The following is a 27,002-nucleotide window of genomic DNA, read 5'->3' as shown; positions in this document are numbered from 1 at the left end:
ATGTTTGCATGTTCAACCTAAGTGTTGAGATTTGAGTCATTCCTCACTATCAGCATCAAGCTGTGGATCACTGATCAATATCTTCCAACATACACTCACTGTCTCTTCTCTCCTTCTCTAAACAACGATTGAGAGCATCAGACAAATGCATTTTCTGTAAATGTTGCTGGGTTTGAGAGAAATGAATGATGAACCCCCCCACCATCCCCCCTCCTCTCCTGCCAAGCTCCCCACACTGATATATCGGGTTCAGACAGAGACACCACATAGGTCTTAGGTTCAATCCCTGGCTTTGTGCTGAGTTAGCTGATCTCAAGCAGAGCAACATTAGGAGGCTTTAGGCTAGCCCTGAGCTAGGGGAAGAAGGAAAACAAAAAGGGGGAAAGAATGAAGTCTCACATATGAAGAATAGCTCATTAGGCGGTGGTTATGGGGGTGGGGGGGGAAGTTGGCAGAGGGGGCTATAGGATAACTAACACCTGAGCAACTGCAAGGAGTCTTTAGGTGAGAAAGAGAGAAATCTGTCAGAAAAAGGAGAAAAGTCAATATTTGGATTTTTCTTTTTAAGTAAAATGTCATAGGGCAGAATTTTTAGCTAAATGTGCTGGCGTGTGCCTGACCCCCTCGAGAGGAAAATAGTATGTGATGACATCCGGCAAGTGGCCCGAAGTCATCCTGCGGTCACATGATATTTCAGTCGGTGGGCATGTGTGAAAGTCGGAAGTGCGCCCACCGACAATCAAGAGGGCAATTAACCCCATTAAAGTTCCAATTGCCCCAATTTTTCATGGTCCGTCCAACCTTATGGTTGACGGACGGGCAAATCTGCCAGGCGGACTTTGCATTCTTGATGAAACCTCACCCATGGGCAGGGTGAGGTTTCTGTTATTAAACTAAAAAAGTATTAAAAATACACGGGCAAAACTTTCATCATGTTTACGTTCAAGTTCTGATTGTGATGCGTGGACATTTATTCCCTAGATTTTAAAAACTCTCTTTTGGCTTTTAAATTCTTCAGCTCCCTGAGGCAGCTCTCTGCCTTCAGGGAGATTTCCTTCAGTGCTCGGCCATGCCCACGCCTACAACAACGCCTACCCCCCACCCCCACCCCACCCCACCCCCGCCCGCCCCCCCACCCGCCCCCCCTTCACGCTGGCTGGTAGTTAATCGGCCAGGCAGCATGAAATCACGGTCAGGGGCCGATCGCTGGCAGTGGTCCATTCCCTGGCCGCTCCTGGGCCCGCCGATCATGCCCACATGCCAACCTAAAATTCCTGCCCATAGATCACTTCAAAAAAGTTGGATAAACGTGTGGAATGTAAAGAACACTTTAGTATTGTTGAAAAAAGAGCCACGTCGAAGCTTTTTGTCGTACAGGCCAGACAAGACTTGCATAATCGATAGCAATGCTGTGTCCAATGTGCTCATTTGACTCTGCTAGCCTACTCACTAATGTTCCACTTAAGGAAGCCATAGATATAGCGCTGCAGCACCACATAATCACCATCTAGACCCACCATTATTGCGTGAATCAGTATTCATTGAACCTACGAACTTGGCAACTCACGCAGTTGAGCTCAGTTTCAATGACACCATGTATGCCCAAATAGATGATGTTGCCATGGGATCCCCGCTAGGCCCAGCTCTCACAAACATCATTGCTGGGTTCCACGAGAAACGAATCTTCGATGGAATGACACCTAACCTCCTACCCCTCTCATGTTTCCAACATGTGGATGATACGTCTGCTATGTTTAAATCCGCAGCTCTAAGTAATAATTTCCTTACATATCTTAATTGGCTCCAACCTGCGCTCAAACTCATCTTTGAAATGGAGTCAAATGAACTCCCCTTCCTTGACATAGTAGTTGAGAAATCTGCTGGGGGTTCTCTACCACAAACCTGGTCAACATACGTTTTGGGACTCCACGTGCTAAAAGAGTAGCCTTATCGGCACCCTCATAAATAAGGCTCGAGACTTATGCTCACCATGCAAGCATGATGCGGAAACAAGCACAAAGACATCCTGAGGGATAATTGGTATCCTGATCCGGTCATTTCACGGCGTATATCATGCAAACTTATGAACAGGCCTAAGGTCATCACTTTTGGCCCTGAAAAGAGCCCAGTCTACCTCAGGTTACCCTGGAAAGACAAGGTATCAAAATTTTCAACAACAGGTGAAGCTAGCTGTTTCACGCTGCTACTATGCAGTAGCAACGTGAGTGGTACTCACCACTACCAGGATGCTGCTGTTGTCAAAAAGACATTCTGCCTATCACACAAATGAGTAGTGTGGTATATGAATTTCAGTGCCAGTATGATGCTAGGTACGTAGGCCGTACATCCTGAAGACTGGCAGATCATATCAAACAGCATGTCCCAGCCACTGTTCACAATGGGCAAGGCACAGACCGTATCCAACCAGCCAGTGCTTGCAAAACTCAAAACAGTGTCTAACATTAGATGTGATTCTGCAATTGGACAACATTTGCTAGTGTGCTAAGAATTTCACTGACAACCAATTTAAGATCGTCCGTCGGGTTCGCAGTGTGGCTACATATATTAGATGATACATATATTAATACACAGGGCCCTATTCTTTGTAGACAAAGTACATGTATACACATTGCACCTATTTTAGCTAAACAAAATAAGTGACAGTCAGTTGCTGACTCATGCTTCTGGGCAATGCCTTGACCAATCAGGGTCAAGCTGTCTGGTTTAATTTCAAATAATGCCTAGCAGTTAACTGTCAGTCACCATCAACTGGTGCATCGTCCGTGGTAACGCCTCTACCAATCAGTGTCCACTTGCTAACCAATCAGCACTCTCTTCTCATTCAATGTAAATTGTTGTTTTCCCCTTATATTGGTATTCTTGCTGAATGTCCTGATGAATGCAAGACGAAAAGCTTTGACATGTCTTTTTTTTCAGCAATACTCAAGTTTTGCACTACCAAGCGACTGTTTAAAGAACACTTTAGGAGCTGGAGCTTTACAGAGCTTTAAACAGTCGTAGCGTGTGAATTTGTCCAGAAGAAATTGCTTTACAAAATAATCACAGAAAAAACTAATTTTGCAAACATATTTTTGCCAACAAAATTGAAACTGGGCAATTATGTGTTTTTTTTTAAGCTTGAACTAAAAGATTAACATAAGCTACTTAGTTCACCTTGACAATGTCAGTTCAAAATAATTTTGTACATGAAATAAGGTGGTCTGTTGTAATCATTCTACATATTGCTTAGTTTGATTTTGCTAGTTTATACTGACTGCTCAGCTTTTGCCAACTGCGATACACATACCATGGCTAACAAGATGTTAGGCCAGGTTTGGTATACTGAAAGCTCTTACTCTGTCTCCTGTGTTTCCAGAATTATATTTTCCTCCAACTCTAATAAAGGATCCAAATGTAAATGTAACAATACAGTAGTCAGAAAGAAAGAGTTAGGTTTAAAGCGGAAAGGGTCATGATGAACGAGTAAAACACACCTTGTGTCGTGGCTGATTTGGAGATGAAACTACCACGGTGTTGCAAACAGTCAGTGCTATGAAAAAGTCAATGATGTCAGATAATTCAGGGGTCAAGTGGCTTAACGGTTGGCCATGTTGTCTCAAAGCTTCCAGCTGGCCAGCACATTCATTCACCTTTTCCAATAGTTGAGGATCAGGCGTGATGTCTTTTTCCTAGAAAATAAATAACATATGGCATGCGACAAAGCTACAGCTAATGTCTATAGCGTACTAATATGCTCATAGGTTGTTCCCCCAAATGCAAGTAGTTCTAGGGAAACATATGGCTAACTCTCACATCGGCCACACCACACAGCTTAAACTGAAAAAGTTATCACCTGCATGAAGTTCCATCATGCTTACAGCAGAGCAACAGGTCATTCAACCCAACTAGTTTTTGCTGGTATTTATACTCCATACAAGCCTCTTCCCACTACTCTTCATTCAACCCTCATCAGCATAGCCTTTCGAAAGTTTACCAGATTGGTCCCTGGGTGAGGGCGTTGTCCTGTAATGAAATGCTAAGTAAATTGGATGTATGTTCTCTGGAGTTTAGAAGAATTAGAGGCGATCTCAGTGAAACCTACAAACCTCTGAGGGGGCTTGAAAGGGTAGATGCTGAGAAATTCTTTCCGCTGGTCGAGGGATCTAAGGGGCACAGTCTCAGGATAAGGGGCCAATCATTTAGGACTGAGATGAGGAGAAATTACTTCACTCAAAGGGTTGTGAATCTTTGGAATTCTCTATCCCAGAGGGCTGTGGATGTTTCATTGTTGAATATGTTTAAGGCTGGGATAGACAGATTTTTGGTCTCTCAGGGAATTAAGGGATATGGGGAGTGTGCAAGAAATTAGAGTTGAAGCCCAAGCTCAGCCATGATTGTATTGAATGATGGAGCAGGTCCAATGGGCCATGTGGTCTACTCCTGCTCCTATCTCATGTTCTCTATTCCTTTCTCGTTCATATCTTTGTTTAGCTTCCACTATAATGTATCTGTGTTTTGTTTGTTTGAAATATTGTTGTACTTGTTACAACTTGTTGCTACTTGTTGTAGCACGTTCCTCCCTTTAACCATCCCGAGAAAAAAATTCTTCTGAATTCCCTGTTGGATTTATCAGTGACTATCTTCCATTTCTGACCTCTAGTTTTGGACCGCCCCACAGCTGGAAATATTTTCTCTACGTCTACCCTATCAAATCTTTTCATTAGCTTAATGGCCTCTGTAAAGTCACTCCTCAACCTTCTCTTTTCTAGACAAAAGAACCCCAGCTTTTCCTGATAAGTATATCCTCTGGACACTGGTATCATCCATTTTTGCATCTTTCCCTTTGCTCCTCTATCCCGGTTAATCTCTTGTTATCCAAACAGTATGCAGCCCCTAGATTCTCCCGACCAAATTGCACCATTTCACACTTTATTAAAACTCATCTGCCGTTTACAAACCCTTTATGCAAGATTTCTAACATCCCCTTGCAATTTGTCACATTCTATTGCGTTAACTACACCCCCAATTTGGTGCGATCCGCAAATTTTGAAATTGTTCTTCCCATTCCAGAGTCCAACTCATTACTGCAAATACGAGTTAATCTGGTGACATGTTGATTTAAAATTCCTAGCCAACTTATACATGAAGGTTCCACAGCAAGTAAATGAGATAAATAACAAGTTAACTTGCTTTTCTGGTCCTTGTTAAGGGATAACTGTTGGAAAGGAAACTTGGCAAACTCCCCTTAATCTTCTTTGAATAATGCCATGGGATCATTTGTAACCACCTGAACAGACCGACTAGTCCCAGTTTTAGCATTGCATCCAAAAGATACGACCCATGGCAATGCAGCACTCCTTCAGTACTGCATTAAAGATGAGCCTCGATTCTAGATTAGGTGCTTGAGTGTAGCACGAACCCACAACTTTCTGAGTTTGAGGCATGTTTTAACATGGAACCTAACTAAAATGAAACAAAATGCACCCTGAGCCACTCTCCAGTATGGTATGCATACTAACCATAGGGCTGCTGAAAGCAGTGTGTTTGGAGAGAATGCTGGCCCTCTTAGCCTCTGCCCTACTGCCAGTCCGCCGATGAGATTTAGTGCTTTGCGTACGGTGAACAATTTTGGCACTCTGGTGACTGGATGTGCTATCACACCTTGGTATAGCTCCCGATTTAGATGTACATTCCTCATCCTCTGAGTCAGGCTCTTGGTACATGGCCAATCTCTTTGCTGTTCAAGGAATAAGAGATTTACAATAACTGCACATTAAAATGTCAAAGATATAAAATCAAACTACTGAAAAATTGAATGGTGCTTAAACTAAAATAAGACAATATTTTAGACTATTGAATCCCAATTTGCTGCTCTTTTCCAAACCTCTTTCTGTCCCCCCCCTTACCTTCTCCAACAGGAAACACTGTTTAGAGCCTTTTCTAGTATCATTCCACCACTTCCTTCATCACCATCAGTAACATGAGCAACACCATCAGTAACATGAGCAACACCATCAGTAACATGAGCAACACCATCAGTAACATGAGCAACACCATCAGTAACATGAGCAACACCATCAGTAACATGAGCAACACTCTTTGAAATCCCCATGTGTGGCTCAGCATTAGAAAAGTTGGAAAACAAGTACAAGTCTGCTGTCCACCCACAAGCTGTGGGGCGGTGGGCAAGGAGGGAAGCTGATCGGACACCATCTGCTCCATGGAGGATTGTCCAGTGAGCTTCACTGGATCTGACAATCCCTGACCCCCACTTACCTCTCTTCTGGGCCTGCTCTGGGGTCGTTCGTCCAGGGTTTTCCGCAATCCCAGCAGTGGCCAGAGCTCTGGGTGGTGGTGCTGCTGGGACTGAAAAGCTGCCGGTCCTCTCATTGGCTGGTAGCTCTTGAAGGTGGGGTATCAAGAAGCGTGGAAGCCATGACTTCAGGCAATTAATTGCCTGAACAATATAAAATAGAGTCATGACTTCCAGGGCAGGCAGAGGTGAGCTCACCCCTGACTTCCTGGATGGGCAGGTGGGGCCATTGCATTTAAGTTGAAATCCAAGACATAAAATTATACAGCACAAAAAAAGGTCATTCGGTCCATTGTGCCTGCATTGGCTCTTTGAAAGAGCAGTCTAGTTAGTTCTAAACACCTGCTCTTTCACCATAGCTCTGCAAATCTATCCTTTTCAAGTGTTTTCCAATTCCCATTTGAATGTTACTGCTGAATCTGTTTCTGCCACCCTTTCAGTTTGGGCAATCCCGATTACTACAAAATGTTAACTGAAAAGATTCTAATTTCCTTCCTGGATTTTTATCATTTACCTTAAATCTGCCTAACTCTGGTTATCGAGGTTCTTGCCAATGGGGACAGTTTTTTTTCCTTACCTATGCCATCAAGACCCCTCATCATTTTGAACACCTCTATTAAATCTCCCCTTAACGTTCTGTGCTTTAAAGAAAACAATCCCAGATGTTCTAATTTCTCCACATAACCAAAATCTTTCAACCCTGGTATAATATAGTAAATCGCCTCAGCACCCTCGCCAAGGCCTTGTCATCCTTCCTAAAGTGAGAGGCCCAGAATTTCACACAATACATCAGCTGAGACCAATCCAGTGATTGATAAAGAGTTAGCATAAATTCCTCACTTTTATACTCTGTGACTCTTCTTATAAGGTTAGGATCCCCATTTTTTTTTAAATAGCCTTATCAATACCCTGTCACCTTCATTCTATTATGATGCAGCTCCTGACCTCATTGCAGCTTTGGTTCAAACATGGAAAAAAGACCTGAACTCCAGAAGTAAGGTGAGAGTGACTACCCTTGACATCAAGGCCACATTTGACTGAGTGTGGCATCAAAGAGCCCTAGCAAACCTGGAGTCAATGGGAATAAGGGGGGATATTCTCTGCTGGTTGGAGTCATACCTAACACAAAGGAAGGTGGTTGTGGTTGTTGGAGGCCCGTCATCTCAGCTCTATGATATCTCTGCAGGGATTCCTCAGGGTAGTGTTCTAGGCCCAACCATCTTCAGCTGCTTCATCAATGACCTTCCTTCCATCATAAGGTCAGAAGTGGGGATGTTTGATGATTGCACAATGTTCAGCACCATTCGCGACTCCTTAGATACTGAAGCAGTCCATGTTCAAATGCATCAAGGCCTGGACAACATCCAGCTTTGGCTGACAAGGAGCAAGTAACATTTGCACCACACAAGTGTCAGGCAATGACCATCCCCAACAAGAGAGAATCCAACCATCGACCCTTGACATTCAATGGCATTACCATCGCTGAATCCCCCACTATCAACATCCTAGGGGGTTACCATTGAAAAGAAACTGAACCGGACAAGCTATATAAATACTGTGGCTACAAGAGCAGGTCAGAGGCTATGAATCCTGTGGCAAGGGCGAGTAACTCATCTCCTGACTCCCCAAAGCTTGTCCACCATCTACAAGGCACAAGTCAGGAATGTGATGGAATATTTTCCACTTGCCTGGGTGAGTGCAACTCCAACAACACTCAAGAAGCTCGACACCATTCAGAACAAAGTAGCTCACTTGATTGGCATCCCATCCGTAAATATTCACTCCCTCCACCACTGATGCACAAGAGCAGCAGTGCGTACCATCTACAAGATGCACTGCAGAAACTCACCAAGACTCCTTAGATAGTACTTTCCAAACCCACAAGCGCTACCATCTAGAAGGACAAGGACAGCAGATACATGGGAACACCACCACCTGGAAGTTCTCCTCTAGGCCACTCACCATCCTGACTTGGAAATATATCGCCGTTCCTTCACTGTCACTGGGTCAAAATCCAGGAACTCCCTCCCTAACAGCACTGTGGATGTACCTACACCACATGGACTGGAGCGGTTCAAGAAGGCAGCTCATCACCAACTTCTCAAGGGCAATTAGGGATGGGCAATAAATGCTGGCCCAGCCAGCAAAGCCCACATCCCTTGAATGAATATTAAAAAAAAAATCTTGCATACCCTTATAAAGGTCCTCTCAGTCAGGTTTACTGAGGCTGGATAGAGTCTTTTTTTATCAAGGCATTTCTCAACACTTATCCCTCTATCAGTGTGTTAATCTTCTTGCTCTTCTCCGCAGTACAACCAGGGCCTGAGTGGACATATTGTGCCATGGTGACCAGAACACAGTAAACCAGGTGCAATCGGATCAGTGCACCGCCATACAGTTTCAGCCTGAACTCCGACACAGATGAATGGAGTTCAAATCCCCCAAATTAAAAAGAAATTTACCTTCAAAATATGTGCATTCCCTTCTTATACATGGGACATTCATACTCTGTATGGGTAATAGATGTCTAGCACAGAGCAGAAGAGATTATAGGACTGCAGCGAATGTTTGATTTCACAGTTTTAACCAGCTGGTACTGAACATTCTCCACAAATTGTTCTAAATTAGAATTGATATTGTAGGATTGTTAATTTGAGCTGCTTGCTCAAAAGTAAATTGAAGCCCAGCTGTAATCACTACAATCACAGCATTGGTCATTTCTCACCCTCCCTTTTTTTTGTGGTGGGTTGTGCCGGATGGACAGACCACTGACACCTTATTAATGGTCTAATCTTATAACTTCTTTTCAGTGGTGGCGGGGTAAATCAGATAACTCAATTCCTCTTTGGGGCTTCACTGAGATGATAAAAGGTAGCCACAATGGGTTTTACAACATGACAGCCTATGGTTGGTGCTTTTAAGCCAGGGACTGGGTAGTTACGATATCCTAATGAACCACGTACAGAACGCACTGACGTATGGAAAATGAATTATTTAAACGAATCTGAATGGAGACAATTTTTTTTTTTAATTCGTTCATGGGATGTGGACGACTCTGGCTAGGCCAGCATTTATTGCCCATCCCTAATTGCCCTTGTTCAGGGGGCATTTAAGAGTCAACCACATTGCTGTGGGTCTGGGGTCACATGTAGGCCAGACAAGTTAAGGACAGAAGATTTTCTTCCCTAAAGGACATTAGTGAACCAGGTGAGTTTTTACAACAATCGACAGTGGTTTCATGCTCAGACTGAGCAGACTTTTAATTCCAGATTTTTATTGAATTCAAATTTCACCATCTGCCAATGTATGATCTGAACCCTGGTCCCCACAGCATTACCCTGACTCTCTGGAATACTAGTCCAGTGCAAATACCACTATGCCATCACCTCCCCAAATTGAAAAATATGAATTATTTCCCATGTGGGTTTAGCAACATACAGCGGTACATGTCAGCACTGGTGATAGCAGTGTCCCACCCACCCCCACTCCCCCGCAATCCCTGCCACTTCTCACATCTGCGTGTAACCCCATAATTGCCCCATGCTGAAATCAGCTCGTTCAGAACAGAGCAGGGATCAGAGTCTCCCTTACTTGTACTTGTCTGCATTGCACAATCTGGCAGGTTACACATGGAGCCAGAGGCGTTCTCCATACAGGCTTCACTTTGCTAAAGCAGGGATTACTATAATTAGCACCAGCAGCAAGCCTGACTTACCATTAGCATCGTGAGAATACTCAACCCCTGCCACAGTACATCGTCTGAACACCATTTTATTTTCCGTCAGTGTGCCAGTTTTGTCAGAGAAAATATACTGTATTTGCCCCAGATCTTCTGTGATGTTCAGTGCTCGGCATTGTAGCCGAGAGTCTGTCTCTTCATCATATAGATCTGTGTCTTGATGGATGAAAAATACTTGGCAGATTTTAATGATCTCAATGGAAACGTAGAGTGAGATCGGAATCAACACCTGCATTAAAAAAAATTGTAATGTAACATGAACATGTTCCCATACAAAGCAATACCACCATTAAAATAGTGGAAACCCAATTTCCAGAAAAACAATTTTCCATCTCAGCAGTGTTGCTGCATGTGGCTGACTGAAGGTTAATGAAAGACACAGAGATTACCAAAGTTCAGTTAGAGCGAATAGATCAACTTTAAAAGAAAACTTGCATTTGTATAGCACCTTCCATGACCCCAAAGCACTTTACAGCCATTGAAGTACTTTTTGAAATGTGGTCACTGTTGTAATGCAAGAAACATAGCAGAAATTTGTGCATAGCAAGCTCCCACAAACAGCAATGTGAAAACGACCATATAACTTGTTTTTGTGATGCATATCGGCCAGGACACCGGGGAATAACTTCCCTGCTCTTCTTCGATCTTTTAGATCCACCTAAGATGACAGAGGGGGCCTTAGCTTAACACCTCATCTGGTAGATGGCAGCTGCAACACAGCGCAGCACTCCCACAATACTGGAACATCATCCTAGATTTCTGTCTTTGGGATGGGACAGGTACATCTCACTGATTCACAAAGATTAACCAGAAAGAAACTCTAACTCCCGACTTCAACTTGCATGTCATTTCCATGACTGATGCTTACTTTGATTAATTCCTCCAACTGATCCCGAATGAGCATTTTAATAAAACAGCAGTTTGGTGCTGGAACTGTGAACATAGTTCCCTGTGCGAGAAATGGGGAGGAAACTGTCAAAGATTTCACTCCTGCTACCGCTTGGTGACAGGAAAGTGCTTGCGTGAAGGCAGGATTGAGCTTGCCTACAATACCTTTCTAAGCCTGCTGACACTCTATCAAGGCGCAGACTTGGAAACTGTCAATTTCAGGAGGTACTGGAAGCTGACAGCCTGTGGAACCATGTCCAGCAGGCGTCAGTATGTAGGTGAGGACAGAAAACTGGTGGCTAAAATCTAAATATTGCGGGTGCTGAAGATCTGAAATAAAGAAATCTGAGAAGTCTGAAATCTGAGAGCTGCAAATTAAAATGATTGGTCTGTAGCAATGTTTTTGCCCCTTGGAAATTTATTATCACTCACTGAAACATCTTGCTTTTGAATCCCAGTCTTCACAGTAAGGAAGACAGGAGACCTTGTCCCACCAAGAGTATAATAGAACCTAGCAGATCATTGAAAGTCTTTATATTTAGGTATTACGTTTAAATTATAATGATATCATAGACACAGGACTGAAGACAAGTGCAATGCAAAATGTAAATGACAGTAACTTGCATTTATTAAGCCCCTTTAACAGCAGTAGTCTGTGCTAAAGTGCTTTACAGGAGCGCTATCAGGCAAAACAATGCTGAGCCATGTAAGGAGATATTAGGACGGATGAGTAAAATCTTGTTTAAAGAGGTAGGTCTTAAGGCAAGTCTTAAAAGGAGGGTAGAGAGCCAGAGGGGTTCAGGGAGGGAAATTCTAGAGCTTAGGGGCCAAACAGCTAAAGGCATAACCACCAATGCTGGACCGAAGGAAATTGGGGAAATTACAATTTTTTTTTGGGTTTGGAAGCTTTGATCCATCAGACAGGACGCGTATCACTGGCTTATGTAATAAGGCGAGATTTGAGCTCCCTAAAATCCTGGTGCACGACCAGGAAGAACAATGTCCTATTCTAAAACGAAAATTGTTGTGCAATTAAAAGGTTTCAGCTGTGTTACCTGCAGGACAATTATCATCGTAAAGAACAAGTATAATCCAGATAAAGCAGGAGATAAGGAGGTGCCATCGCTGCTGAAAACGTCAAACACTGGTCGCTGATCACCGTACTGAGCTACCCAGAGACCGTGGCCTGCATATTGCAAAAAAAGAAATGATGTTAAGAAACACTTCCAACAAAATCAAGTACATTTTCGACTTAGTTATTCAGGAGTATTAAGCCTGCTCATAATTATTAGTCAATAGATCTTTTTTCAAATTATTCATTCTTGAGATTATGGGAGTCGCTGATAAGGCCAGCATTTATTGTCCATCTCTAATTCTCCTTGAGAAGGTGATGATGGATTTTCATCTTGAATCATTGAAGTCTGTGTTGTTAAGGTGCTCCCACAATGGTATTAGTCAGGGAGTTCTTGGATTTTTGACTCAGCAATGAAGAAGAAGTTGCAGTACATGCCAAAGGCAGGATGGTGCACGGCTTGAAGAGGAGCTTGAGCTGGCTATGTACCCATGTACTTGCTGCTCTTGTGCTTTCTAGGTGACGGAGGTCACCGGTTTGGAAACTGCTGTCGAAGAAATTTTGGTGAGTAACTGCAGCTCACCCTGCAGCCACAGAGACGTTTTACAGTTTTAAGGTGTATAAACTCACATGAAACTCAAGTTAAGGGTCACTTCTTGACAGGCAGTTTCTTTTTAAAGGTTTACTCACGGACACCAAACTTCCAACATTAATTCTGACCAGAATTATTTTTATTTTAAAAATGCCCAAGTATTGGGTACCAAAGTGTTCAAACGCAATTTTTAAAGAAATTTCTTTGAGCAAAAGAGATTTATCTTCCATCAGTAACTTCCCTTTCCTCAAAGCTCCACTTACCAACTGGAGACAATTCAACTAGCCAACTGGGAACAGCTCAATTGGTCAACAGGGAATAACTCAACTGGACCAGTTCCAATTTCCATTAAAACTGGGTCTGTTGATAACTGATTTTAATTCCTGGAATAACTGTCCATTCTGCTCCATCTTTTCCTGACACTGAAATAGAAGCAAAATACTGCAGAAGCCGAAGATCTAAAATAAAAACAGAAAATGCTAGAAAAACTCAGCAGGTCTGGCAGCATCTGTGGAGAGAAATAGGGTTAACATTTCAAGTCCAATACGACTCTTCTTCGGAACAGTTCTGAAGGAGGGTCCTATTGGACTCGAAACGTCATCTCAGCTTCTCTCTCCACAGATGATGAGTTTTCCAGCACTTCCTGCTTTCCTGATACTGCTCTGACAAACTCTTCCCTCAACTGTCTGCACCAGTTTCAAACTCTTACTTAGTATGCTCCCCATTTGCTTTGCGGCCACTACTCCCTATTTCTGCTTCCTGTCCTAATCCTTTCTCCGAAAAGGAAGCAACAGGTCTATTTTCATTTGTACATTATGGATTATTAACTGTACTTATTCACAGGCCATCAGGGTCTCCTCTTTCTTTTAGCTCTCCTTATAGGGGAAACAATGGGTGAAAATTAAGCAGTGACACTCCTTCTCAAGCATATAATGTCAGTATCCCAAGCTATTTTGATGACTTTGAAAATTTGCATCCTAAACATTGTGAAGCTAGGTGACAATGAGAACAAAATGCAATTCTACAGGGAAAGTCCTATGCAAGTTGCTCTTAGTAACCGAATGGAAGGAACCAAAGCCAGAAGTGGACCGAGAGGGAAGAGAAGTTCAGGGGAGTGAGAAAGGGAGACTCAACTAAGAACAACAGGTGAGAAACAAACCGGAGAGAAACTAGAGCCGGAGGGATACAACCAATGTCGAAAGATTGGAGAAGTGCAAGAGGCCAGAGATTGACTGAAGCATTATAAAAGGTGTCCTTGCAAAGCCATCATTGAGTAAGTTAGAGGAGGCAGGAGGAGGGGAACAAGTGGCAGTTTTGCCAAACAACATAGGTTTCAGAAGCAAACAGCACTTACTAAATAGTTGTGTATAATGATTCATCTTTTGTTTCTTCTGTTAGGCATATATGTAAAATCTTTCAGCAGCATCTTTTAAAAAAGGCTGCATAGCTTGGTCATCTGATCAAACTCAAATGTGACAGAACTATCTAATTCCATAAGATTTAAAGGTGATTAAATGGAGTCTTTTTTCCCCCCTCTGGTGGCTTTTCAGCACTGTTTAGCTACGTATCTGTTAGATCCACTTTGGATTCAAAGAGGTTTGATTATATTTGCCTAAACCAATACAACTTATCACAACTTACCAATGGCTGAAAAAAGGCACATCACAAAAAGTATGATCACACACCAGAAGACATCTACATTCATTTGTCTCTCCAGCTTGCTGCGTTTGTAGCGTGGTCCATTGTTATTTAACATAGCTTTAGTCTCATGGCCTAAAAAGATTGGAGAAAGATGGATGAGAACCAAGAATACTGGACTAGCATTAGACCCTTGGGAGCCCTGTAGAATGGAAGCATAGACTGCTGGCATACACTGGCAAGTCTGTTCCAGAATAGTACAAATGTTGTCACTATATTAATAGCATGCAACTAAAATTGTTCAAACATTTATCAAGATGGAAACAGAAGCCTTCAACTGAAGTTTGGTTCCTTCCATCCAGATCTGGGATCTCAGAATTCGAATTCCAACCATAAATGTCATTGTAGTTATCCTTCTCAATCACTTGCAGGAGAAGCGAATGCTTACAGGGTTTGGTTTACAAAATATATACTACCCAATGATTGCATGGAAAACTACCTAGCCTATGCCAATTTTATATAGTGCAATGATTTCACAGCCTTCTATGCCATTCTGTATTTGTTCTCCTTGCACCCTTACTATAGTGAATTCATTGCTTAGTGAAACTCCTGGGTCTTCAAGAGGGGGCACACCTCACTTCTCTTAGTCAGCATTTTCAGTCATTGTACAACAAGAGCTTCCCATTGGCATTCAAGTTCTGTCGAAGGATCATGAGGACTTGAAACGTCAACTCTTTTCTTCTCCGCCGATGCTGCCAGACCTGCTAGTTTTTCCAGGTAATTCTGTTTTTGTTAAGAGCTTCCCATTGGCTGCTGACCATTTCTTAATTTACCCCATCTTCTCAACCAATCTAATATCAGCGGTCTTTTGTGCTATGAGCTTGTCTTTACACGTAGGTTTGCCAACTTCAAAACAACATTTTTTGGTTCTGCTGTGCCACATGAAGCATAAAAGAAGGGAATTATAAAAGTACAGAGGTCGTGCTACAACTGTACAAGGCATTGGTGAGACTATACCTGGAGTACCATGTGCAGTTCTGATCACTCCTGGGAGTCAAAGGGTAAAGGGTAGATAGGGAAGTTCAGGCCACAATAAGCCATGATCTTATCATATGGCAAGTGGATGAAGTGACAGTTGGTGACCATATTGGGGACAGTGATCACAATTCAGTTAGATTTAGCATTACCATGGAAAAGGAGAGAGATAAGGCAGGAGTAAAAGTCTTGAACTGGGGGAAGGCAAATTTTGCAGAAATGAGAAGGGACTTGGCTTTGGTGGACTGGACAGCACTGCTGGAAGATAAAACAGTGGAAAACCAGTGGGAAGCACTAAAAAGCATGATCCTAATTGTACAAAGTAGACATATCTCCTACAAAAATAGGAGTGGTACTGCCAAATCTAGACCTCCCTGCTTGTCTAGAGGAATACAGGGGAAGATCAAACAGAAAAACAAAGCGTACGATAAGCACAAAGAACTAAGCACTGCAGATAGCCTAGACAAATATAGGAAGTGCAGGGACGAAGTAAAAAAGGAAATGAGGAAATCAAAGAGAGGGCATGAAAAAAGATTAGCAAGTTAAAGATAACCCGAAGATGTTTTACCAATACATTAATGCTAAAAGGTTAGTTAAGGAAAAAGTGGGACCTATCAGAGATGAAGATGGAAACTTGTGTGTAGATGCAGAGGCTGTGGGAAGGGTTTTGAATGAATATTTTGTCTCTGTGTTTACAAAGGAAAGGGACGATGTAGATATAGTAGTCCAGGAGGAACACTCTGAGATATTGGACGGGATAGTTATAAAGAGAGAGGAAGTACTTGAAGGGTTGAAATCCTTGAAAGTTGATAAGTCACCAGGACCAGATGGATTGTTTCTGAGGCTGCTGAAGGAAGTCAGGGAGGAGATAGCAGATGCTCTGAGGATGATTTTCTAATCTTCACTAGATACAGGGGAGGTACTGGAGGACTGGAGAAATGCAAACGTAGTTCCATTGTTTAAAAAGGGATCAAAGGAAATGCCAAACAATTATAGGCCAGTTAGTCTTACATCGGTGGTGAGCAAATTAGTAGAATCAATCCTGAGAGATAGGATTAACTGTCATGTGGAAAGGCATGGACTAGTCAGGGATGGTCAGCATGGATTTGTTAAAGGAAGGTCTTGCCTCACAAATTTGATTGAATTCTTTGAGGAAGTGACAAGAAGAGTTGATGAAGGTAGTGCAGTGGATGTTGTGTACATGGATTTTAGCAAGGCATTTGACAAGGTCCCACATGGCAGATTCGTCAGGAAAATAAAAGCCCATGGGATTCAGGGTAATGTGACAAACTGGATAAAAGGTTGGCTTTGTAACAGGAAAAAAGGGTAATGGTCAATTGATGCCCTTGCGAATGGAAAGTTGTCTCAAGTGGTGTTCCATTGGGCTCGGTTTCGGGGCCTTTGCTGTTTGTGTTACATATTAACGATTTGGACATGAACATAGGGGGCACGATTGGGAAATCTGCAGATGGCACAAAGATTGGCCGAGCAGTCTAGAGGATAGCCATAATCTCCAAAACAATATAGATGGGTTGGTGGAGTGGGCAGTAAAGTGGCAGATCGATTTTAACATAGAGAAGTGTGAGGTCATACATTTAGGGAGGTCAAACAGTTACAGCGATTACACAATAAATGGGAATATATTAAGAGGGGTAGATGAAGTGGGAGATCTTGGCAAACAAGTACACAGGTCCCTGAAGGCAGCAGTTCAAGTAGACAAGGTTGTAAAGAAGGCATATGGAATGTTCTTCATTGGTAGAGGTATAGAATATTAAAGTAAGGATATAATATTGGAATTGTATAAAACACTGGTGAGGCCACAACTGGAGTATTGTGTGCAGTTCTGGTCACCACATTATAGGAAGAACGTAATAGCTCTGGAGGAGAGTGCAGAGGAGGTTTACAAGAATGTTGCCAGAGGTAAAAAAGTGTAGCTACGAGGAGAGATTGGATAGGTTGCGGTTATTTTCCTGAGAACAAAGAAAGCTGAGAGGTGACTTGATTGAGGTGTACAAAATTATGGGGGGAATGGACAGAATGGACATGATAAAATTGTTTCCCTGGATGGAGAATTCTAGAACCAGGGGACATAGATTCAAGATAAGTGGCAGGAGGTGTAGGGGGACCATGAGGAAGAACGTTTTTACGCAGAGGGTAGTGGGTGCCTGGAATTCGCTGTCCAAGTTGGTGGTAGAGGCAGAAACTCCAAACTCTTTTAACAAGGACCTGGATCTGCACCTTAAGTGCTGTAAGCTGCAGGGCTATGAGCTGGGTGCAGGAAGGTGGGATTAGAAAGGGCACCTGGGTGTCCTCAGGCTGGCATGGACAAGATGGGCTGAATGGCCTCCTTCTGTGCTGTAACTTTTCTATGGTTCTATGGTAGAGCAGGCTTGAGGGGCCAAATAGCCTACGCTCGTTCCTAATTCGTATGTTTCTTTCTACCTTAAGGAGAGATATATTTATATTGGAAACAGTTCCGAGAAGATAACACTAGGCTGATGCCTGGAACGAAGGGGTTGTCTTATGAGCAAGCGGTGGAGGCTGGGTTGTTGAATATACTCAAGGCTGAGTTAGACAGATTTTTGGTTGACAAGGGCGTCAAGGGTTATGGGGAGGAAATGTGGAACTGAGGCCAGAATCAGATCAGTCATGATCTTACTAACTGGTGGAGCAGGCTGGAGGGTTGAATGGCCTACTCGTACTTCTTGTGTTCTTGGTCTCCAATATTTAAATACCATCATGCTTGAAGCTTGCCAAGTCTTTCTGACATTTCTCTATGACCAGAAGTTTTAGCTCGTCGGGCAGGCACGCGCCCAACCCAAAAGAGCGTAAAATGACACGTAATGATGACGGGCGAGCGTCCCGATGTCATCAAGCACTCGCGCGATATTTCGGTTGGCAGGCACGCCCGCCAACAATTACCAGGCCTATTAAGGTCATTAACAATCTAATTTAATTAAATTTTTCGCTGCCCATCCAACCTTACCGTTGGCAGGCAGGTGAAAAGGCCAAGCGGCCTTTGCATTTTTTGCGAAACCTCATCCACGGGCGGGATGAGGTTTCGATCCCTCATTAAAAATGTAATATTTTCGTACTAATTTCTAACATGTGATAGAGGGGACGTGTTTCTTTTAAAACATCTGAAAATCCTTTATTTTTATTTTTTTTTTATACCTTCATCTCCCTGAGGCAGCTCTGTGCCTCGGAGCTATTCCTGCGCACACTCACGAAGTTCTCCGCTCGCTCTCCCCTCCTCCTCCACCACTACACATAGGCAGCGCCGAGCGCAGCCGTGCACGTTTCACACCGGGCGGGCCTTAACTGGCCTGCCAATGTGAAATTGCAGTCAGGCCCCGATCACGGCAGCCATCGGCTTCCCGACCGCCCCCACTGAGTCCGCCCGACGAGGGCAAAATCCTGGCCTATATATACTACGAACAAGTCTGTTTGAGGCAAGTCAGAAAGTCAGATATTGGTCACAGGTTACCCAGCCTCTGACCTGTTCTTGTAGCCATAGCATTTATGAGGCTGATCCAGTTAAATTTCTGTTGAATTGTGACCTGTCTTCATGATTTAACCCTTTAAACCCCAGAATCTTTCTGGTGAATCTATACAGTGCTCTTCCAAGTCCAAAGCACTTTTCCCCTTGTTACATTGACCAAGCCAGTACTTCAGATGTGGGTTTGACCAAGATTTTGTACAGTTCCAAATTCCTGCTCTCTTGAGATAAAGGCCAACAATCCATGAACCATTTTGCCTCCAAATTTGTGCACAGAGACATCTAAATCCTTTTGATCCTCCACAACCCCATGACTCTTGACACTTTGAAAAAATTCTGATTCAACTCTCAGATCCAAAGTGGATGGCCAAATTGAACGCCACCTGTCCTAAATGCTTCCATTCAGTTTGCCTGTCCCTATACATGTTGTCAGCTTGGGCTGATAAGTGGCAATTAACATCCGTGCCACACAAGTGCCAGGCAATGACCATCTCCAACAAAAAAGAATCTAGCCATCACCCCGTGACATTCAACGGCATTGCCATCACTGAATCCCCTATCAACATCCTGAGGGTTATCACTGACCAGAAACTGAACTGGACTAGCTATATAAATACTGTGGCTATAAGAGCAGGTCAGAGGCTAGGAATGCTACACCGAGTAATTCACCTCCTGACTCCCCAAAGCCTGTCCACCATCTACAAGGCACAAGTCAGGAGTGCAATGGAATACGCCCCACTTGCCTGGATGAGTGCAGCTCCCACAACAATCAAGAAGCTTGACACCATCCAGGGCAAAACAGCCCGCTTGATTGGCACCACATCCACAAATATTCACTCCCTCCACCACTGACAAACAGTAGCAGCCATCTACTATCTACAAGATGTACTGCAGGAACTTACCAAGGCTTCTCAGACAGCACCTTCCAAACCCACGACCACTATCATCCAGAAGGAAAAGTGCAACAGATAGATGGAACCCTACCACCTGGAAGTTCCCCTCCAAGCCACTCACTATCTTGACTTGGAAATATATTGCCGTTCCTCCACTGTCACTGGATCAAAATTCTGGAACTCCTTTCCTAACAGCACTGTGGGTGAACCTACACCCCACATGGACTGCAGTTGTTCAAGAAGGAAGCTCACCACCACCTTCTCAAGGGCAATTAGGGATGGGCAATAAATGCTGGCCCAGCCAGCAACACCCACATCCTGTAAATGATTTTTAAAAAGTTGCTGTTCCCATCTCCACAAATTACTGTACCTCCTAACAATGCTATCTGCAAACTTGGATATGCAACTCCCTCTTTCTTCACCCAAGTTGTTAATCTATTATAATAATACTATCCAGTTTTTGTCCACTTGTAATGTTTGAATTGGTCAATTTAAGGGGTGCATCTATTGGTGGGTGATGCCCGGATACAAAAATGTTACAGTAAAATTTAAAAATATCTAATCAACCAATCATAATCCTACAGGTGCAGAGGAACATCATAAAGCACTGCCTAAAGGTTAAAAGGGGGTAGGGGTGCACAGCACGGGAAGGTAAGGGAGTGGCACGGGAGGGATGTTGATGGCATGTGAAAAAAGTGGTGTGTTGGGGGACAGAATGGGGATGACATGAGAGGGATGAGAGGAATGGGATGAGTCTGGCATGACAGGGTTGACATCGGGCAAGGATTTAAAGTACTGTTGCGATAATGATGTCAATTTCGCCATAAATGTTTCATGGGTCCCTGCTAGCATATAAAAAACGGTGAGACACAAATACGGGTTCCCGGGGAATACCACAGCGAGATAATGGACCCTTTATCACTATTCTCAGTCCCCTACCTCAGAACCAATTAACAACCTCTGCCAGAGTGACCTCCGATAATATGTGGTTTCATTTTGGCCAATGATCTCTTGTGGAGAGCCTGAGCAAATGTCTTTATGCTAAGACTCTCGTCTGGCAACCATGCTAATGATCTCAAGTATTTAAATTAAGTTGATTTCATACCACCGTTCTGCCAAAGTCTCGTGCAGTTGAGCGTTGATGCAAATGCACAAGGACAAGTATATTTCTAGAGCTTGAATTCTGCCGCATCGCCCGTACCAGGCACAGGCAGTAATGCGCCATCAGCAGCTTAGCGGCAGTTGGTGCAAATCCTGCTAGAAGAGCAAGAGCTGCAAATGGAAAAATCCCCCTGGTGACCCAAAGTGTTACCATTCACATTTTAATGACTGGACGGTGCTTACCGATCAGTCAGCTCCTTCTGCTCATCAGAGACGAATCTTTCGCGTGTTGAAGCCAGTGAGCAGCAAGGATTCTGAGCTGACTGGAGCCTCGCCTCTTGCAAATTAAGGTTGGTACAAGCAGGATGGCGAAGAATGTGGTTCTCCCCCTTACCTGCCGTTAAAATACACCCCACTGGCACACCACTCGGTTTCGTACCCAAAGGTGCATAAGTCAGCCATAAATAGAAATAGAAGTGACTGGAAATATACGGCAGGCCAGTCTTATGAATTCACACATTCAAACTTAATCTCCTTTAGATGACGTCAATCTGAATGTCCAGCATTTCAGGTTTTTATTTCAAACTCACGTGGATTTTTCATTCCAAATTTGGAGCTTGTCTTATTTCCTAGAGCTATAGCTTGATTTAACAAAGCAAATCTTTGAGTCAGCTTTGCCCTCCTTCAGTTTTAGTGATGCCTGATGCACAGGGTTAAATCGGGTTTAATGGGCTCAGGCATCACAATCACAATGTTTTTGATGATGCATTGATTCGGTCCAATACTTGGTGGGTTTTTAATTCCACTGGTTGACGTTACATCACTAGCCTCATCCTTGAGCCTAGAGATCTGAACTATAACTTCACACAGGGAAGAAAAACAGGACCAGACTGCATCTTATGGTTTACTCAGAGAGTAATGCCAAAACATGATGGTCCTTTGCTTTTCAAAGTCTGACTTTAGAATAAATACAAATTTAAAGACAATCAAACTTAAGCTCAGAAGCAACAAGCCCTGCAACTTATCAAAACCGTGATTATGGGGTGAGATGCAGCAATAAGTTTAAAACACATAGATCTCTGAAAATAGAAAATACACGGTAAAAAATACAACTACATTTGGGAATAGCGAGAGGCTGATTAATGCCAGCAGATTACGGCAACCGTTCAAAAGCGTAACCTGCGTGAAGAAACTGGGGGAAGAGGGGGATGAGAGAGAGAGAGAGAGAGAGAGAGAGAGGGAAAGAGGGTTAAAGAAAGAGAGAGAAGGAATGAAGAAAAAGAAATAAAGGAAAACGAAAGAAAAAAAAGATAACGGGCCTGATCTTCTGGTATCAGGAGCAGCAATGGGCTGAATTTGTGTTGCTGGTGTGCGTCAGGGCCCTGAGGAAGTCCTGATGCACGTACATACGCTAAACGCCTGGGAAGTTTAAACTTCCTGTGCTGCCCTGGACCCTCCCCTAATGTCTATACACTGATCTCAGTGTCAGAGGCTTGAGCTAGATATGGGCTACTTACCCGGGCACGCCCTAGAATTGTTACACTGTTTAATCTGTGGTATAACTCAGTAATTAACAGTACAAGCCAACCCATAGCCCCAATCAGACTACCCACCCCACCTGACCTGACTAAACACCCACCAAAAACCCCCCCAACCCAACTATCATTCCCCAAACCCTCCCACAACCCGGCTACCCACCGTCCCCCATTCTACTCTGCCACTATGAGCGGCAGAAATGAAACTCTGGTTGTGTTACACGAACCAGGAAACCAGAAGATATTCTGTTGACTAATGCTTTTTAAAAAAAATAAATGGATATACCGTCTCTCAGGCTCTGGGTGGCTACAAGTACATTAACAGCAAATGATGTGCTTGAATTAGGGTAGGGGATGAAATGAGAAACATCCTGGCTCTTCAGAGGAATATTGCACAAACACACATAGACACACGCGCACACACACTCGTGCACACACGTACCTGCATAGATTACAATCCCCACAACTTCTTCCGTATTTCTGATCGTGCAGCCTCGAAGTAAAAGGTTGTCTTTAGAAAGTCCAGCTCTCTTTTCATTTTTGTATACTCTGTAACGAGAGAAAATTCCGATTAGCCAATGCTTTTCTCCCACTCGAGCTCCTCCAGCCCCACTAAATACAAATTTAAGTGGTCCTGTAATTCTTATCGGTTTCTGCTACATTACACTAAGGGCACTAACAGCATTTATGTGGCATGACTGCGTAAGCACAAAGTTTAAAATTCACTAACAGCTATGCATTTGAACCTACTTTCAAGACCTAACTGTAAACACATTTCTGGCTAAGGAACGGTGGAGAGGGTCCATAAAAAAGGCAAAGAGTGACTTACACTTTCATGATGCCTTTAATGCAGTAAAACGTTCCTCAACACATCACAGGAGCATTATCAAATATTCAGCACAAGGACAGGTGACCTAAAACCTAGTCAAAGAGGTAGGTTTTAAAGGAGTGCCTGAGGTAGAGAGGCAAAGACGACGTGTTTAGGGGGAGAATTCCAGAGCTTTCGGGCTTTGGCAGCGGAAGGCCAATGAGGCAGTGAGTGAAGCTGGGGATGCGCAAACGGCCAGAACTGGAGCAGCGCAGATACCCTGGAGGGTTGCGGGGCTGAAGGAAGTTACACAGCTAGGCAGGAACGAGGTTATTGGGGGGGGAGATTTGAAAACAAGGAAGAGGATTCCAAAAAAAAAGAGGGATTGCCAGAAGAGGAGCTAATGTAAGCCAGCAAAGAACAGGGGTGAATGGAACTTGGGACGAAATCTTCTCCTCGTGCCAAGGGTCCCAATGGCGGAAGCGAAGTCCGCAGCGCTTCTGCTTGGAGGCTGAGTGACTGGCCATGCACAATCACGCAGCCGGCAGCCAATTAAGTGTGCAGAGGCAAGAACCCCAGCCAATCATGTGGTGGGGACAGGCAGGAACTCGCCAGCTCCACTGTTACCTTACAGGGTCGGATGCCCGGGGGCCATATTTGGACTCTGCCAGTTTGGTCAGTAGTGGTGCTATGAGCCGCTCTGGGTGATGGATGTTGAAGTGCCCCACCCAGAGTACATTGTGTCCTTCCATTGCTACCTTCCAAATGGTGTTCATCAGCTGAGGGGGGACGCGGGTGGGAGGCGGTAGGTGCTAATCAGTAGGACGTTTCCTTGTCCAGGTTTGAACTGATGCCATAAGACTTCATTGGGTCTGGTGTCAACGTTGAGGACTTGAAGCAAGTTCCTCCTGACTCTATACCGCTGTGCCACCACCTCTTGTGGGTCTGTCCTGCCAATGGGACAGGACATACCCAGTGATGCTGGTGGTAGTGTCTGGGACATAATCTGTAAGGTAGGGTTCGGTGCATATGACTGTCGCCACTACTGGATGGGAAAGCTCTCTCAAGTTTGGCACAAGCCTCCATAGTTAAGGGGGACTTTGCAGGGTTGACAGGGCTAGGCTTGCCACTGTAGTTTCTGGTGCTTAAGTAGATGCTGAATGGTCCATCCGGTTTCATTCCTTATAGACTTCGTAGCAGTTTCATACAACTAGGCCAATCACGAGTCAACCAAATTGCTGTGGGTCTGGAGTCACATGTAGGCCAGGCCAGGTAAGGACATCAGTGAACCAGATGGGTTTTTAAAGGCAATGTTTTCATAGTCACCATTTCTGAGACTAAGCTTTAATTCCAAATTTTTATTAATTGAATTTAAATTCCACCTGCTGCTGCGGTGGGATTTGAACCCATATACTCAGAACCTTAGCCTGGGCCTCTGGATTACTAATCCAGTAACATCGCCAATGTGCTGCCATTGCCGGCTCCCCCCATTATTTTGGAGGAAAAATTTCCTCTTTTTTGTCAGTCATAAACATCAGTTTAAAGCAATGCGTTTAAGATACTGCCAGTCATCAGGATCAAGTTCCTGAAAGCACTTATGATTTTGCCAAAAGAAATCTTCCCTGGCTTTTGAATTCAGATATCTTGAACTACATGATCACAGAGTTTATCCAAACCATAAAAGATCTTTTAATGCATTCATGAAATTTTAAAATATATGGCTCAATTTTTTTTCAAACTCTGTGCCCTCTTTTCCCCCCCGACACGGACTTAGTTCTTGTGGATTTCTCATCTGCCGCCTTGTCATTAGACTGGCATGGGCACGAATGGGTTCAGTAGCATAACGGTAATGTTCCTGGAATACTAATCCAGAGGCTCGAACTCAAATCGCACCACGACAACAGGGGGAGTTTAAATTCAATTAATTTAAATAAATCTGGATAAAATAAAAAGTTTGTCTCAGTGACGGTGACAGTGAAAAATTTCAGATTGTCATAAAAGAAGAAAATCTGCTGTCCTTACCTGGTCTGGTCTACAAAGACTCCAGACCCACAGCATTGTGGTTGACTCTTAACTGCCCTGCCTAGCATGTCACTCAGTTATATAAAGACGTTTGTGAAAGAGTCAAATAAGGATAAAAACAGATGGGCAATCTATCCCAATCTGGAGTTTCATGGCATACTGCCCAGCTCCAACACTCAAGAAACTCACCACCATCCAGGGCAACACACCTGCTTCATTGGTACTCCACTGACCAGTTTAAACAGTGCACTATGGCAACATTGTGTACCATATATCAGATGCACTGCAGCTAATCGCCAAGCCTTCTACAGAACCTTCCAAACTCATGACCTCTGCACCTGGAAGAACATGGGCAGCAGGTGCATGGGGACCCCACCACTTGCAAGCTCCCCTCCAAATCGCTCGCCACCCTGACTTGGGCCTACTGAAGCCTTTCCTTCACGGCTGCTGGGTCAAGATCCTGGAATTGTGCTCTTAACAGCACAGTGGGTGTACCTACACCATCTTCTCAAGGACAACTAGGGATAGGCAATAAATACTGGCTTTGCCAGGAATGCCCACATCCCACAAACAAATTTTTTTTTTTTTAAATTATCTTGTCTGAATCTACATGCTAGGCATCAAAACTTTAATTGCCTAAATCTGTTCTACTGTGGGAAATGTAGCTCCATGAAATTATGACTGCAGTTAATTGCTCATTGCAGTATAGACTCGAGTGTTCAAGAAATTTAGCTGAAATCTTGCATTGCAGCAAAGCTGGACCCTTTCTATTAGCTATCTGAACCCTTAGTTTAGTCAATGTGAATACCAATATCAAGTGTTGCCATTAGATTGATGATATACAAGTGATAAGCATAATGCCTTTTCAATCAGAAAGTCATTTCAGTTTGTATACTGAAAGACTCCAAGTCTGTGATAATTATATTTTATCATAGTAGTAATTGTTTTTGAATTTGACTATACTCTTCAACAAAATATAAAAGCAAAGTGCTGCAACATTTTACTGTAGAGTGCATCCTGTGTGGGTTTGGCTTACAGTACAATTGGTCATGCAAATACAGTGACATTCCTATACTTTTCCAGGAGAGATTAAGATCAACAGTTTTAGAATAGAAAAGTTGATTTTACAGTAGCTTTCTTTTCATTTTTGCAACAATATGTGTGTGTGTGTGTGTGTGTGTGTGTGTGTGTGTGTGTCAGTCAAACTATGTAGAAATGGTAAATTATTTACATAACCTCAAATTTCTTTGCAACTAGATAAACTTCTTCAACCGTTTATATATTTAATGGTTTCAATCTAAATTATATGGGTGAAGTGAAGACTTCCTTTGTGGACATTGTGTAGCAAAATCATAAAGCAGGCATATGAATTTACTGAACACACAAAATAAATTTCCCAAGCCAGAGAAGATGATTTAGGACAGATCAAAGAGTCAAGTTTTATTGAAGGACGGTTTGAGAGAATTTTAATACCCTCCTCATATGGTGTACAACCCATGTACCCTCATCATTCCAGAAATCCTAAAGGACATAGCTGCTAGATTGGGTCTGCAGCAAATTGTGAGGAAACCAACAAGAGAGGAAAAGCTACTTGACCTCAGCCTCACCAATCTACCTATTGCAGGCATATCCATCCATGACAGCATTTGAGAAAGTGACCACCACACAGAGCTTTTGGAGATGAAGTCCCCCTTCAAGTTGAGGATACCCTCCACCATGTTGTGTGGCACTACCACCATGCTAAGTGGAACAGATTTCAAACAGATACAGTAACTCAAAACCGGGCATCCATCGTGTAATGCAGCAGAATTGTACTCAACCACAATCTGAAACCTCGTGGCCTGGCATACCCCCGCCTCTACCATTG

At 43.4% G+C, this 27,002-nt stretch overlaps 1 protein-coding gene across 1 annotated transcript in view; it reads right to left on the bottom strand.

The window, feature by feature from the left end:
- atp10a (ATPase phospholipid transporting 10A) overlaps positions 1-27,002 on the bottom strand; it is a 173,934-nt gene that overhangs the window by 73,734 nt on the left and 73,198 nt on the right. Inside the window, exons 4-9 of the mRNA XM_041198658.1 lie at positions 22,748-22,854; positions 14,246-14,377; positions 11,996-12,126; positions 10,029-10,281; positions 5,520-5,737; positions 3,495-3,689 (exon numbers count right to left, since the gene is read on the bottom strand). Coding sequence (XP_041054592.1) covers positions 3,495-3,689; positions 5,520-5,737; positions 10,029-10,281; positions 11,996-12,126; positions 14,246-14,377; positions 22,748-22,854 — 1,036 coding nt within the window. The remainder of the gene's footprint in view (positions 1-3,494; positions 3,690-5,519; positions 5,738-10,028; positions 10,282-11,995; positions 12,127-14,245; positions 14,378-22,747; positions 22,855-27,002) is intronic.

Source organism: Carcharodon carcharias, chromosome 11 (assembly GCF_017639515.1).
Source record: "Carcharodon carcharias isolate sCarCar2 chromosome 11, sCarCar2.pri, whole genome shotgun sequence".
In the NCBI taxonomy this organism is placed as follows: domain Eukaryota; kingdom Metazoa; phylum Chordata; class Chondrichthyes; order Lamniformes; family Lamnidae; genus Carcharodon; species Carcharodon carcharias.
This window is presented reverse-complemented; position numbering and strand designations above follow the sequence as displayed.